This window comes from Eleutherodactylus coqui, chromosome 2 (assembly GCF_035609145.1).
Source record: "Eleutherodactylus coqui strain aEleCoq1 chromosome 2, aEleCoq1.hap1, whole genome shotgun sequence".
Classification (NCBI taxonomy): domain Eukaryota; kingdom Metazoa; phylum Chordata; class Amphibia; order Anura; family Eleutherodactylidae; genus Eleutherodactylus; species Eleutherodactylus coqui.
Window position 1 is genome coordinate 285,136,602 of NC_089838.1, and position 16,429 is coordinate 285,153,030.

The window sequence follows — 16,429 nt, forward strand, 5'->3', positions numbered from 1 at the left end:
TGACAATGTCATGCTATAGAAAAGTTTCTCTGCAGCAAGCTCTGGGAAACTTAGAAAAAGTAGTGGGTAAAATTAATAAAACAACATGAAGAGAAGTCCTGTTAGAAAACCTGCTGCAGTCTACAATAGAACTGCAATGTCAAAAATGTATCTTTCAGCAAGATAAAGGCCTCATATAATAAGTTAAATCTACTCAAGAGGTTACTTGAGGACACGATTAGGAAATGCTACGTCAGCTCCAGAGCTTCATCTCAATGATATTCATGGCTAAATTGTTCACAAAGGCATTATCCAAAAGGACTAAGGATTATGACTGTTGGCAAACGTTCTCCTTTTAAATATTTACCAGAAGAGGCATTCATTTATTGTTTTAGATAATTGTAATGAATGTTGATCACTTTGTAGAAATCAGTTTTTACTTTGCTATTAAAGACTTTACTTAGGAAAAAAAATCTTTAATTAAAGGGCATGTCCAAGAATACAAATCGATGGCTTATCCTTAGGCTATGTGTTCAACATAAGAACAGTGGAGGTCCAAACACAAGGACCGCCTCCAAACAGCAAAATGAAGACGTCGTGGCACTGGGGCATTACAGTTACTCCCATTGATCTGTCACAGTGGCAATCTGGTACTTGAAATATGATGGGCAATTTAAGTAATTAGCTTCCCGTCAGAGAAGATGCTGACACAGGAGCATAATGCATTGCTCAGCCAATTTTATTATGTGATCTCTGACTTCCCGAACATGTCCCTATTTAAAGGTCACTGATAATCATCATCTATTCAATCCCGAATCTATTACTTCTGTAAACATTTCTGTAGATGCCGACTTTGCACTCATGTGAGATGCTGGATAGACTAAAGGAAATAGAATTACAATTAAAATTGGAGTCTTAGCTCATTATAATGTGCTGCAGATCCATCAAAAAGCAGGAGATTAAAAAAAAAAATGCACTGCTCATGCGTCCAGCCCATCGCCGGCACGTTCGGAAGCATCCACTGTGCTGAAGAAAGAAGATCTGTCCGGCACGGAGGAAATCCGCGCTGGAGCGGGACAGGTAAGAAATTAGTTTTTGCTCTCCATGTCTGCGGGCACGGCTGGATTCCATGTGTGCAGGTGGACATTGGGCCTTAGGGAGATACAAGAAGTTCTGTTCTATTTACGGCTGTATGCCAAAGTTGATATGTCTTGTACTTCCTCTTCCTTAATATATTACATTGTATGCCCTTTTGCTTTTTTAAATCTGTGCTTGATATAGTAACCCATTTAGGAAGGAAAATATTACATAAGATTATGGTAATTTTCAGAATATAAGGAAGGGCACCAGTACAGTTATTAGCAAAAGACACATTAAGGAACATTGCTTCAAGATAACCTGATTTAAAGGAGTTTTCCACCACAAAAAAGTGATGACCTATCCTGAGGATATAGGAGATCATCAACAGCTGAAGAATAGGTGATAAGTAGCTGTTCTGTGGGAGTCCAAACACTGGGATTTTTACCAGTCACTAAAATGGGTGTTCCAAGTGTCCCCACATGTACCCTACAACTCCATTAATTCATATGGGACTGCCAGAAATAGCCGAGTATAAGCACTCAGCTATCAGTTGACCTCTTTCATAATGTCTATATATATATATATATATATATATATATATATATAAAAAATATATAGATATATATTATACTTTACATATAATCTTGAGAAATATGCAGCTCTCCCAAGTAGATCAGGTTCAATGGTATTTATTGCCCTAAAGCAACATTTCTGTCCAGTCCCAGCAAGAGGTCTGAAAGGTTGCTTTGGGTAAATAAACACCATTCCACCTGGTTTACTTGGGAGTGTTGCATATTTTTCAAGATTATATGTTGACCTGCGATCAAGGTTATGATGCTGGCTAGAGATGAGCGAGCGTACTCGGAAAAGCACTACTCGCTCCAGTAATTTGCTTTATCCGAGTATCGCTGTGCTCGTCCCTGAAGATTCGGGTGCCGGCACGGAGCGGGGAGCTGCAGGGGAGAGTGGGGAGGAACGGAGGGGAGATCTTTCTCTCCCTCTCTCCCGCCCACTCTCCCCTGCTCCCCGCTGCGACTCACCTGTCAGCTGCAGCGGCACCCGAATCTTCAGGGACGAGCACAGCGATACTCGGATAAAGCAAATTACTCGAGCGAGTAGTGCTTTTCCGAGTACGCTCGCTCATCTCTAATGCTGGCACCTTTTTATTGCATGGACTTTTTTACATAGTTCTGATCACTTCTCAGGGTTAGTGAAATTAAACTTTCCCAACTAAGAAGCCTTCACAGGTAGTTCCGCTGCTCCAAATTAGAGGAAATTTGCCCAATGGCCACTTTAGACAATGTGATCGCCTTTTATAGGAAAACAATTGTGTCAGGGAAATTTCTGCGTACAGCACCAATCAGGCCCACCCCAATGCCCCGCTGCAGGCGGTAAAGAAGAGACGCCACACACGGAGGTCTGGTATAGTTCCTCACACGGGGACATGACTGCGCACTTTATTACAGATTACATGGGGTCTTATACCCTTTGGTCACATCACTAGGAATGGGTGATGGTCTCATTGTCTCAAATTCACCACATAACCATATCTGTAAAGTCCGGATTTCCGGCTGAGGCACTGATAGTCATATACGTAGTTAAACAGTCGTTATCTAGATACGGCGCCTCTGGGAAAACAACCAAGCACGCGGCCTTCGTGTTCGGTTCTGTATCATCTCTGAATTTCTGGACACATCTCTCTCAGCCTTGCAAACTTTTGGAATATCTGATGTAAGGCGACATATAAGTTTTTCTCATTTTAACTTTGAATAGAACTTGCATACAGGTATAAAAGCATAAAAAACATATGGCAATATATACATATACCCTCACAATTGTTTCCCACCGCTGAACGCAGTGGGCCAGCTTTACATGCTACAACATGCAGACAAATGCTGTCCTTCAAATCTGGCATTAATGCAGGTCTGTGATAATAGACCTGGTCGGCTATAGTGCCAGCTATCCATTGTGTTTTTTTATTAAAAGCTTTTTTCATAAATAGCAAGCACATTGTCCAACGTTGCCATTGTCCAATTTTCGTCTTGATTGGAGCAGCAGAACACTAACCATAAGCCTCTGAGGAAGTTCAATTTTGCTAATAATATATGTAATAATAGTATAAAATCAGTATATTTCAATACATAGAAGCAAATATGCAATCCATATACTAGAATTAAACACAATTACAATATAGTAAAGCACCCCAATTGAAAAACTTTAAACAACCCAGCTAGCTATACACAAATATACGTATACACACAAACCCATAGCCGGTTCCCGCCGTGGCACTCGAAATGCCGCTAACATGAATCAGACAAGATAAGTGGTAACAATGGATATGAGGTTGAGAATGAAGGGTGTAGGACGTGGGCCGTGGGAAATGTGAGCTGATAAAGGAAAGTAGGCAGGGTCTACAGTGTTGTAGGGTATAGGGCTATCAGACTTGGCAGCCTTTGGACAGAAAGGGATAAAGGTGTACGAGTCATAGTCTGTTGGTTACTATAGGGGATACACAAACATATCAATAGCTATGTGTTTTGTAGATGTGAAACAAGTGCTCATACATATAATCCCTTATTATCGTTAATATTTACACAGACAGGTACATAGATTTTGTTCTACTTGTTTGACACTGCCACTATTAGTTTTATTGCTATATGATTCCTACCAACACGTCACATCAGCATTTCCTGACTAGCATTGCTCCTGGGGGCAAACACAGGAATTTACTGACGTCTGGGGGAAGTGAAGAACCAAACTAGTATCATCCAGATGGGGTGAAAAGTTGATCAATGATATAAAACTTTATACTATTAGCTATAACTGTCTCTGTGCACGTCCCTTTATAGAAAGGGTTCATCAATTCATGCTGCTTATGACAAATTCCAACCTTCCCATCATCCTGGTGCAACAGAAATCTGGATTTGTCTGACCTGGTGATGTTTTCTACTGCTCAATGATACAATTTGTGCACTCTTTTGCCCAGTGGAGTCTCTCCTTTCTGTTTATATTATAGGTAATGGCAGACCTGTCAAGTCACCTAGATTTCCTGGAAGACACCCGAGTTTATGGACCCCTCACCTGGTTACCTACACTACCCCCCAGTCTGCTGTCAGAAAATAAAAAAAGGACTATATTCCTATCTTTCTCCCATGCTGGCTGCTTCCCTCATTGTCTCTCAGTCCTCTATTCACTTCCTGGTGTGGTCACATGGTTGACAAACATTGATAAACTGGAGCAAGTTCAGAGAAGAGTTATCAAGATGGTGAGCGGTCTACAAATAATGTCCTATGAGGAACGGTTAAAGGATCTGGGAATGTTTAGCTTGCAGAAAAGAAGGCTGAGAGGAGACTTAATAGCTGTCTACAAATATCTGAAGGGCTGTCACAGTGCAGAGGGATCAGCCCTATTCTTATTTGCACAAGGAAAGACTAGAAGCAATCGGATGAAACTGAAAGGGAGGAGACACAGATTAGATATTAGAAGAAACTTCCTGACAGTGAGGGTGATCAATGAGTGGAACAGGTTACCACGGGAGGTGGTGAGTTCTCCTTCAATGGAAGTGTTCAAACAGAGGCTGGACAGGGGGTTGGACCCAATGACCTTGGAGGTCCTTTTCAACTCTACCATTCTAGGATCATGTGATTGGCTGCAGTGGCCATGGTCAAGATCAGCTGCCAGGAGGACTGCAGAGACTGTAAGGACAGTGACAGGAGCAGCAAAGGGGAGGAGCCAAGAGGTGCTTTTTTATTTCACTGCACTGTGGCAACAAATGGGGGAATAGAATTACTGAGGGGTCCACACTACTGTGAAGGGCAGAAAAAAGGGGAGCCTAATTACTGTGGGGAAAATAAAAGGGGAGCCTAACTACCATGAGGGCCACAAAGGAGTCATTATTATTTTGTGAAAGGCATAGTGAAGGAATTGTTACTGTGTGGGGGCAGTGGAGGTAGCGACAGAATGAGAATAGTTTATAGAAATGCGTTGTGGCTAGTAGAAGTCTTCATCATGACGGTCTGGCCCCCAATAGAGAAGAAAAGAAGGTCATTTATTTCTGGGGGCACAGTTTAGCATAAGTTATTTGTGGAGCATGAAGTGTATTATAATAATAATACACTTCATGCTCCAGAAATAACTTGTGCTAAACTGTGCCTCCAGAAATAAATGACCTTCTTTTCTTCTCTATTGGGGTCCAGACCGTCATGATGAATACTTCTTCCAGCCACAACGCATTTTATCTCTGGGGCACAGTGAGCAGCACTATTTTCACGTAACAATGAGTGATACTATTATTTTCAGAGGAGCCAAAGACGGCAGAGGCAAGAATTAACTGGAAGAAATCATGAAGGTCTGGAGCTGATAAAGAACAAAAGAAAGGAGTCCATAGGACGTCACCTGTGAATCATTAAGTGTCATTGTGCGTTCTGTCTCTGACTGATTCACATCAGTATTGCGTTCACATGCAAGCTCCGCAGTATTCTGGTTTGCTCTACTACACCTCTCATGTTAAGGTCATACTGGGAGTTGTAGTTTCACATGGTAGAAACCTCTACAACACATGATGAGTTGCCTGCAATGCTTTGGTATACTATGTATATCAAAGTATTATTAACAATCCTAGAATAAAACATAACTTGACAGCATGTCTTTCTTTCTCATTTTTGCTATCCCTCTCTTTGTTCTTTTCTTCTTCCCCTTTTTGTTTACTCATTCTATACCCTCTTTTGTTCTCACCCTTTTCCTGCTTGAGATTAGGCACGCCCACTATGTTAATCACACCCTCAAAGGCCACGCCCATCACTACATGAAAGGCTCTCGCAGGTTAACTTCTCTACAATGGCACTGGAACTAGGCATCTGCTGTTATAGCCCATCTGTGCTGAGAAGCGACAAATTGCATGTTTGCATAAACTAGTTGGAGCATTTTATATTCAGCTGCAGTTTTCTTGACTGTGCATCAACTGTTCATCAGAACAATTCTTGACTTCCTACTCTGACCCAGTGATGAGTGAGTTCTATCCACAGGATCTCCTTTCTTTGTGTTTTTCCTCGATCACCCCATTTTCAATATACTCTGCACAATGCTGTGCAAGAAAAACCCACACGTTTGCAAGTGTATGAAATCCTGGCCTTGGCTAGTCTACCAGCAATGACCAGGCCTCATTCTAAGTCACTGAGATGACTCAATTTCACCATTCAAATATGGATTCACAATGAAATTCAGATTAATAAAATGCAAATCAGGTGAAATCACATTGAATAAACAATTAAATCCAGTGACTCACATCTTATCTGATTGTTGTTGTTGACTTTCCCAGTCTTCTCCTTCCGGCCCAGACCGCCATGAAGATTTCTTGAAGCTATGATTGGCTTCTGCAGAATTTGACACACAGGTAGCTTTAGCTCCATGCTATTTCAGCACATCCATAACTTATACACAAACCCCCAACCCTGCAGCCCTCCTTAATAATGTCATCCTGGTGCCTCCCCCAATTATGTGTCGCTGTGCTGCCCGGTGCCCCTAAATACTGATCTGGCTGAAAAATATATTATATAGTGCCATACACTTAGTGCCCCCAAAGTACCCTACAGTAAGAAGCACCACACAGATAGTGCCTCATAGTCAGCGACAAAGACATAGTGCAATAATACTGATAACATTCCATATAAAATTGTACCACACACATTGTGGCCCCATATAAAGTTGTGCTATAAATAGTGCCCCATATAATGTTATACCCCCATTGAAACACCAACCTAGTCACTGCCCCTCTACTGACTAGGGTAAAATATGATCCTGTTTGTAAACGCATTACTACTGTTCCCCTCCAAAGGCAAGGTGAAGTAATTAACAAAAATAGTATAAAAGGGTATTTTAGTGGAAGAATGTTTCTGGGAAGTCCCAGTAAAAGTCTCTTAGCAGATGAAGAGGTTAGTGAAACTCTGTGGAATGTACATACCTATACAGTGTATAGACACAGCAACATTCTGACTACTCTGCACTCCCTGAACTGAAAATACGAGGCAGTGCTGATAGGTATTGAGCCTTCTCCAGAAAAAATTGAGCTAGGAAGCTGTAAATTGCAGGGCAGACTTGACTATTTGTCTATATTCAATCATGCAAAAATCAACTACCTATGATTTTAGCCTACATTTCTTTCCGGTCCAAAGTGAACATGGCAGCATCTCCAAAGACGTTCAGTGTGGAAGAGTATAGGACCATAATCAATTTCCTGTTTCTCCAAGGGAAAGTGCAATACAGATCCATGATGAAATGTCACAAACTTTGGATGACAGCGGCCCTTCATATGCAACCGTTAGACGTTGGGTTGTAAATTTTACAACTGGCCATTTCGGTGTTGAAAGTGAGAAACCAGTGGAAGGCCTGTCTCCATCTCCTTGCCTGCAAATGTGAAAGCCATCCATGATATGACCATGGGGGACCGCCGAATATCAGCCATAATATTATTACATATGTAGGGATATTATGGGAGAGCGTTGGTGCTATTATCTACAACGACTTGGGAATGAGAAAGCTTACAGACAAGTGGATCCCAAAACTTTTGACAACCGAACAGAAGAGGAGACGTGTGGAGACATTGGTGGCTGTTTTGGAGCATTTTGCAAGAAATGAGTTAGATTTCCTGGACAAACCGGTAACAGGTGATGAGACTAGGATCTACTGTTATGGTCCAGAGACAAAGGAACAGTCTAAGGAATGGAGGCACAGTGGTTCCCCCGAGGTCAAAGAACTTCTGTGTGCAAAAGTCAACGCAGAAGCAAATGCAACCAATTTTTGGGATAAGGGAATTTTGCTTGTGGACCTCCCAAAGGGTTCAACCATCAATGCAACATATTATTGACAAAGCTAAGGCAAAATATTAAGGAAAAACATCGAAGAAAGCTCTCCAAAGGTGTCATTCCACCGCATGAGAATGCCCGTCACACACTGCAGGTGCCAGTATTGCAAAAATGACCTCCTTAGGCTTTAAACTGATGCCCAATCCACCGACCTGGCTCCGTCTGACTGCAATCTGTTCCCCAATCTCAAAAAACACATAAAGGGACAACAGTTGGGAGTGTTTTGGAGGTAATTAATGCTGCAAATGAGTGTTTGACCAGCAGTCGGAAGAATTCTATTTGCAGGGACTCAAAGAGCTGCAGGAGAGATGTCACAAGTGCATCCTGGGGGAATATGTAGAATAGTGCGGCAGTTTCAGCTTCCTAGTTCAGTTTTCCTGGGTAAAGCTCAATACATATCAGCACCCCTTTATATATATTACACTGTACACATTCAGTTGCAAGAAAAAGTAAAGGAACCCTACTGAATTACCTGGGTTTTTGCAGTGATGACTAATAAAATGTGGTCTGACTTTTATCTAAGTCACAATCATAGACAAACACAATCTAAGTAAAGTAATAACACATTAACAATGGATGGCCGATTAGTGGAAATGTACTATACGTATTTTTACTTTTTCTTTTTTTTGTATGTGTGCATTTAAATTTGTATGGACTACAGGGGCTTCAATTCAAATGCAAGATGAATCCCCCTATATCTATCCCTCCAGCATGGAACACCATATAATAAAAGTATAGAGCAGTTATTATTCTATTATTCTGCTATTATAGTATATTATTGTTCTGCTCGTACAAGGCTTACTGTGAACTTAAAGCCCTGAAACGGAGGAATCCCCACTGGCGTAATAAAATATTTTGGATATTTTTAAATACTCCTGATAATCCACTTTTATAGATGCGTAGATGAGAGGAGGAACAAGTAAAAACCCTGTATTGCATAAGATCCTGGAAGTCGCTTGTCTATAAAACCAGCTGCAAGCCGGCTGCAGACAGACTACACGTTAGCCAACAAACAGATAACATCTCCACCGACCCGGGGATCAGAGAGACTACAGGACTTACAGCTTTTATTTAAGGCAGAAGGTAAGAAGATATTTCAGGATTTTCTGTAAATCTGCGTTTAATATATATATCACACATACTTACTGTATATGTTATATATAGTTTATGACATATTACAGTTCCTGTATTTTTATGTTACATATTTTATCTCTGCAGGCATGATGGCAATGGCAGAGGTTCCAGAATTCAATGAGATTGCAATGGAATACAGGTAATAACTTATATTTATTTACCTATGATTAAGTCCTCATAGGCTGAAGTCTTGTGCTATGGTATATGCAGTCCCTATACTTCCATACTATGTAGCTGTGGGTACTCCTTGTTCTGCCATGTCCTGCATCTGTACAGCTTTATACTAAAGAGATATTCTCCCCTAGACATAATTATTACATGGCAGGCGATGACCATAATATGGCTTCTGACCGAACATGCCATCATTTTCCTATATAAATAAAAAAGTTTCTAAAATAGTTTTAAAAGTTATTTAATATCCATATTTTTGACAGGATAATGAAAAAAAGTTTTAAAAAGTCATATACCGATATTTTGTACCTATATTTGACATAGGTATATAACATACAATATAAGCTGCTGTACTAAAAAAGATTTTTAGACACCTTGGGCAACAGAATAATTAGACTTACACAATCGTATCTTATTGCTTCATGTTCTGAATATTTTCTCTTCTTGTTGTAGTGAGCATGTTGAAGAATTTTACACCGATGACCTATCCATCCAAGTGAAGGTAAATTACATTTCATTTTATATTTTGTATCCAGTAAAAGTATAAGCAAAGCATGATTCATACAATCACAGATTGATAAAGGTCTATTAAACCCGGTGCAAGACAGGAAAATGAAGCAATTGGCCACAGCAACCAACCAGATTCCAGCTCTTATATTTCAATATTTCAGTTACTGTAATCTGATTTTCTGGTATGGGCAACCGTTCCACTTTTTTCTTGCACTAGCTTCTGATAAATGTCCCCAACTGTGATATAGTGGAATGCATGTGTTGATTTCCTGATGCACATTCCATGGAGATCAATGCATGTCAAGACACATATTGAGCACATTTCATTCTTACTCTCTTGGATAGACTATATTTATATACTAGTAACACAGCATGAATGGACCCAGCAGGAATGGCTTTGTGCTACACCTAAGGGGATCCTCTGGTTTTCGCCCTCTAACTGTGAGGGATCTGGTCTTCATGGCAGGAAACCTGCAGGAGGCTTCCCTCGGAGTAGTCTCAGTGAAGTGACAGTTTACCTAGATGGGTCAAAGGCACTAAAGCATGGTATCAAAGAGACAGACAAGGACATAGTCAGTATAATAGGCAGAGTTGATGCAATATGGTTAATCAGACCGAAGGTCAAGACAGGTGGCAATCAGGCAAATCATATGCCAATATTTGGGCAGACAGAGTTCGGAAAAGCTTGGTGCACAGGCAAGAGTTAGAACCAAGAATCAAGCGGGATACAGGAACACCTTCACAAAATCACTTGGAACCTGACGTTTGTTGGTGCCCTGACTGCACAAGACATAAAAGTACCTGTATAATTCATAGTGTATTAATAAGACAACAGATGGTTACGATCCTTCTTCGTAGTATATTCCAAAACATGACGAAAATTGCAATTTTTATTCCACAGACCAATAAGAAGCAATTACAATGGAAACACCATGAAGAGTATCGGTCAACTTACCGTACTGGAATAAAGCCTGAGATAAGAAAGCCAGAAAAGCCAAAACACTCCTTTAAGAAAGCCATAATGCTTGTGGTAGTTGTGGAAAGACTGAAGGGAATAAAAGGAATTGACAAGCAGAGCTTTTTCAGTGACGAGGACCTGCTGAATCACATTCTTATAGAGGGTAAGATCAGTGCTCATTATTATTTGTATAAAGAGTCTTAGTAAAACAGGACCCCGAAAGTAATATATTGCCAATGGATTAATCCTCCATTCATTACACCTCATATAGTATACTATAGAATTTTCTAAATTTTAGGTTTATTAATATACAATACGCAAAGTGAAATAATGTGTACAATAATATAAAATGATAATAATCACTATATATATTCCACATCCCTAATTATAACATGGTGCAATTGCTCCACTACCGGGTTGTAATTCTTATCAGAAAGATATGTCGTCTATATACCCATGTGGAAGGCACTGATAAAATGATATACACTTTTTTTTTTTTTTCTTAACAGAAGACATTGACTGCAGTGAAATTGAACTTCTGGAGGCAGCTAAAACTCAATTTCGATACAATAAAACAACAGTGCACGTTATTCGGGACTACACACAGAAGTGCTTAGCTCTGCAAGAATTCCAAGACAATGCTCGTCTTGTTGCCTTGTTCCTACAAGGGCAGAATATTGAGCAAGAAGGTAAGCCTTTACTTAAAGCTTTTCATTCTATATCCCAGAATTTCTTTCCACAACACATTTGCTACTTTAATTTTGAGGGATAAGTTAGTAACATGATTTCTTTTCTTGCAGCCAGAATAAATGTGAACACCTACTTTGCAGCAAGGCCTGATGTACAGAAACGTCCAGTCACATTGGGTATCGAAGGCAGCAAACTCTATTTATATTGCACTGCTGAAGAAGATCCAGTTCTGTGCCTGAAGGTAAGTACTCATAAATGGTTGTTACATATCTGGAAGTCTTAGGCCGGGCTCACATGGCCGTATGCGAAATCTGCAGCAAGCCCCCCACAGCGGATTCAAGCTGTGAGCCCGGCCGTGACCCTGCATACGGCCATGTAGTGTACTGCATATGACCGCGCACTTACGCAGGCAGTCATGAGCAGTACACCTTTTTTTTCATTTGCTTATATTTCCCACGCCAACAATGTAATTGCATATGGGCTGCAGGTATATCTGCAACCATAGAGGAATAGAACATGCTGCGTCCCATTTTCTGTGAGCGGATTATGCAATTCCGAACTGCTAATGTGAGTGGAATTGTGTAATCCCGGGATTGATCTGCGTATCACCGTTTTTTAAACGCTCGCGGAATACGCAATTCCTATCCAGTCGTGTGACACCAGCATTAATGCCAACAAAGAGCAAGGTTGCATTTACAAACATAAATACAATGTTACTATTGTATCCAATTGGGGTTATTATATTAATTAGGAAGTAAGACATTCCTGAACCAAAAAATGGACACTTGAGGGCCTTTTACACAGCTTGAGGAACGGGCAAGAACTTTTATAGAAATGTTAGTCTACCTGATTTGGCATCGAATCAGCTGACGAATGAGCAGCGCATCTCCCTATATTAATGGGGAGTATGCTGCCGACAATGATGAAACTGTGTGGAAGAAGAACAATCATATGTACAAGCGTGTCCTCCGTAATTCTGGCTTGCCTTTTGTGAAGGCCAGTTAAACAAGCAATGGTCTTGTTGACTGGCGTTGATCATCAGGATAAAATCTTGCAATGTAAAAGGTCCATTAATTTAGGATTGAGGTCTGATCTTCTGCGATTAGGTTGGTGTTTAGCCCTAGCAGCCATGAGAAACAATGTTCAAGGTTCTAGATGTCCTGAACCTTGCAGAAGAAAAAAATTCATAGTGAGGAGCTGGAGAGGTGGCTCATTTATGAAGAGTCCCTTTATGAACCTCTTACATTTTTAGATATTTGGTGAATGTTTTTGTCTTCAATTTCAGTTAAACTTTCCTTTTATGTCTTTCTTTTAGGAAGTGGCCGATATTAAAAAACTGCAGAACGATGACTTGTTACCCTACATCTTCTACAAAAAAGTAGTTAACAACAAGTACAACTCATTCGAATCAGCAGCCTTCCCAGGATATTACATAAGCACATCTCAGCAAGAGAATGAGCAAGTGCAACTGATGCCAGAAGACAATCAAGTCTTCCTGCAAGACTTCATAATCAACCCCAATAATTAGTTTGTGATGCAGCTATTTCTACGTATGTACTATGTACAGAGCAGAATTCTAATCTGTTACCCACAAACATACTTGCCAACCTTTCCGAACACCCCCAAAATGGCAGAAATGGAAATGTTTATTTTAATGCAAATTTTGCATAAAGCCTTAATGGCCTGGTTTAAGGGATAGTCCTGTGAAAAACAGCACCATTGGCACGTATGGCTGAGCCATCTGTGAGAAGACCTAAGGTCCCGCTTAGTAACAGAACCTGTTGTAGGGCACTTTCATAAAGTTTATGTTCTTAGAGAACAAATAAGTAACTCACTGAAGAGTTTATATGTTATTTGTTGCTATATATTGAATAATATGTATATTATGTAACAACTTATAATATTTACTGTGTTGTATTATGTCTATTGCTTGTAAATGATGCTTTTATATTGAAAAATGCTTTTTTATGATATTTCAGGATGTGTTAATAAAAACATTAATTACTATGGATATTATGATCAATTTTCATTGTTAAGATATAAACATACTGTTACAACCATACAGGCCATGGGAACAAGAGACCTATATGAACACAATCTATATAAGGGCTGAATAGGAGAGAATATGCACTTGAACGGACACCAGCAATATACATAAACTGAACATGCCTACAAACAACCACAAAGACAGCAGACGCCAAAATACTTACCAAAAGTACTAGACAGGTGAAAATATCTATAGGTAAGCACAAGGTATTTGTTTGTATTTTGGCCACAATACGTAAGCTCACATGCCCATGCCAAGCGTCCTCGTTGTATTCTGAGTCCCTTACTTCCCCCAGAGAAGGTGGGGAAAGCAAGTCAAACTATCAGCATGCACAACACCAAACACCAAGTAACATAGTATGTTAGGCTGAAGGGAGACAATGTCCATCTAGTTCAGCCTGTTTCCACCCCCATTGTTGATCGAGTGGAGGGCAAAAAAAACCCACAATGAGACAGAAGCCAATTAGCCCACTTAGGGGAAAAAAAAACTCCTTCCCAGCTCCATAATGGCAGTCAGAATAATCCCTGGATCGATGTTTAAGAGTTCCAACCTGACTCCAAGATCCAGATCAACAACCACGCTGGTTATTTAAGGTTTATATCCTAAAATATCATAGCGCTCTAGGAAGGCATCTAGTCCCCCTTTAAACTCCCATATGGATTTTGCCATCACCATGACCTAAGGCAGAGAGTTCCCCAGTTTCATTGCTCTTACAGTAACGAACCCCCTTCTGTGTTGGTGAAACCTTCGTTTCTCTGAACAGATCATGGGAGAGATCCTTGTATTGTCCCCTCATGTATTTATACATAGTTATTTGGTCGCCCCCTTAGCCTTCTTTTTTCCAGGGTGAATAATCCCAATTTTGATAGCCTCTCTGGGTATTCCAGTCCTCTCATTCCATGTATTAGTTTAGTTGCCCTTCTTTGAACCCCCTCCAGTACTGTAACATCTTTCCTGAGCACCGGTGTCCAGAACTGTACAGAGTATTCCATGTGGGGCCTGACAAGTGCCTTATATAGTGGGGGAATAACGTTCTCGTCCCTCGCCCCTATACCTCTTTTAATGCATCCCAAGACTTTATTTGCCTTTGCAGCAGCTGACTGGCATTGATTGCTCCAGTTAAGTCTACAGTCCACAAGTACCCCCAGGTCTTTTTGCATATCACTTTTCCCTAGCAGTACCCCATTTAGTGTATATTGGTGACATCCGTTACCCCTGCCCATGTGCATAACCTTACATTTATCTAAGATTGAACTTCATTTTCCATTTTTCTGCCCAAGCCCCCAGCTTATCTAGGTCCGTTTGTACTCGTACATTGTCCTCCATTCTATTAATTACCTTGTATAATTTTGTATTATCTGCAAATATCAATATTTTACTGTGCGCAGTCCTTCTATCAGGTCACTGATAAATATATTGAACAGAATGGGGCCTTATACTGAGCCCTGTGGCACCCCACTAGCAACGGTGGCCATTGGCGTATTTATAGGGGAAGCAGGGGTCACGGTTGCGATCCGGCCCCTGAGCTGTGGGGGCCCACAGATCCCCCTCACCACAGGTTCGGCGTGCATTGGTGGCTCAGGGGAGCGGTGCCAATAAGGCAGCGGCAGCAGCAAGAAAAACCTGTGCTGCTTAGCAGGGAGCAGAGCTTCATTAGTGAAAGCGGCAAACAGTTACCAGGAGGAGAAGAGGGGGCGGGGTTAGGGGTGGAGCCAGCAGCAGGTTTCAGTTTGAACATATGAAGACTTACCACCGCACCGATCATCCCTCCCCCTCCTCCTTTGTAAAGACAGTGGATGGATGAAGCACCAGGGAGGTACATGTATGGGACAGTATTCCTGTGTGTGCATGTATAAGCCTGCCTATGTGTATATACTCTGTGGTAAACTGTGTTCTTTGTATACACTATATATGCACATATATATATTGTATGTGTACAGTGTTCTGTGTATACACTGTATATGTGCCTGTATATGTGTGTTCTGTGTATACAGTATATATGTGCCTGTATATGTGTATATATACTGTATTTGTACAGTGCGTGTACACACTGTATATGTGTCTGTATATGTGTGTATGTCTATAGGGCTAACAACACTGTCTTCTGCACCAGTCATGCCTATGATGCTCTGAGTTCAGCTCTGGAGACCCGCGGTCAGGCTGGGACACATTTCCAAACTCTGTACATAAAACAGATGGCGCCAAAGGTTATTCTCTGCCAGAAGTTCATTCTGGCGTGTACCGCAACGATGGCATCACCCGTAACAAACTCTTTCCCTGTTCTACAATCTATTGGGCATCTCTTTCCACAGCACTGCCCTGACCTTGGCTGCGTGAATTCCTCCGGGAGGGAGGGGGGGGGGGGGCGAGCTAAACTTTTGCACCCCGGCCCCTGAGCCTTTAGTTACGCCCCTGACGGTGGCCCAATTAGAGTATGAAACATTTATTACCACCTTCTGCTTTCTATCTTCGATCCAGTTCTTTACCCAGATACACACGTTCTTACCGGGTCCAAGAAGGAAAGGGATAATGGATAAATGACCAGCACCGTCCAGTAAGAAGGGCTGGTATTTATGTGCACAGACCGATGGTGATTGACTGGCTGGAGAACTCCACAGCATCAGCCAGCCAAATCAACCGCACCTGCAGCAGTGGGCTCCTAGAAACCCATAGAACTACAGGTCCCAGCACAACGTGACACATAAATGACATAAAACACACTTTTCATAAAATAAGTTTGTGTTGAAATATTTGTAATGTATTTGTATGGTTAAATAAAAGCCTAACAAAAATCTAAAATATCATAGAAACATTCACATTAAAAATACCACATATTGTAAGTTTATAGCAGAAGTGATAAAGTGGTTGTGGTGCAGGTGATAAGTCACAAAACTCAGGATGAAGGGGAATTATGATGAGATCTTAAATAAAAAAATCAACTAAAATACTGTCTCTGTAGCCCTTGACAGATAAGCACTAGAGATGAGCGAGCGTACTCGG

The 16,429-nt window shown here is 40.9% G+C and overlaps 1 protein-coding gene across 1 annotated transcript; it reads left to right on the top strand.

Annotated features, from left to right (window-relative positions):
• The first annotated feature begins 8,927 nt into the window (after window positions 1–8,927).
• LOC136610814 (interleukin-1 beta-like) lies at window positions 8,928–13,393 on the top strand. Its single transcript, XM_066590011.1, has 7 exons — window positions 8,928–9,002; window positions 9,138–9,192; window positions 9,678–9,726; window positions 10,636–10,855; window positions 11,202–11,381; window positions 11,493–11,623; window positions 12,698–13,393. Exons 2-7 carry the CDS (start codon window positions 9,140–9,142, stop codon window positions 12,908–12,910), a joined length of 846 nt encoding a protein of 281 aa, XP_066446108.1. The 5' UTR covers window positions 8,928–9,002; window positions 9,138–9,139; the 3' UTR covers window positions 12,911–13,393.
• Window positions 13,394–16,429: the final 3,036 nt, after the last annotated feature.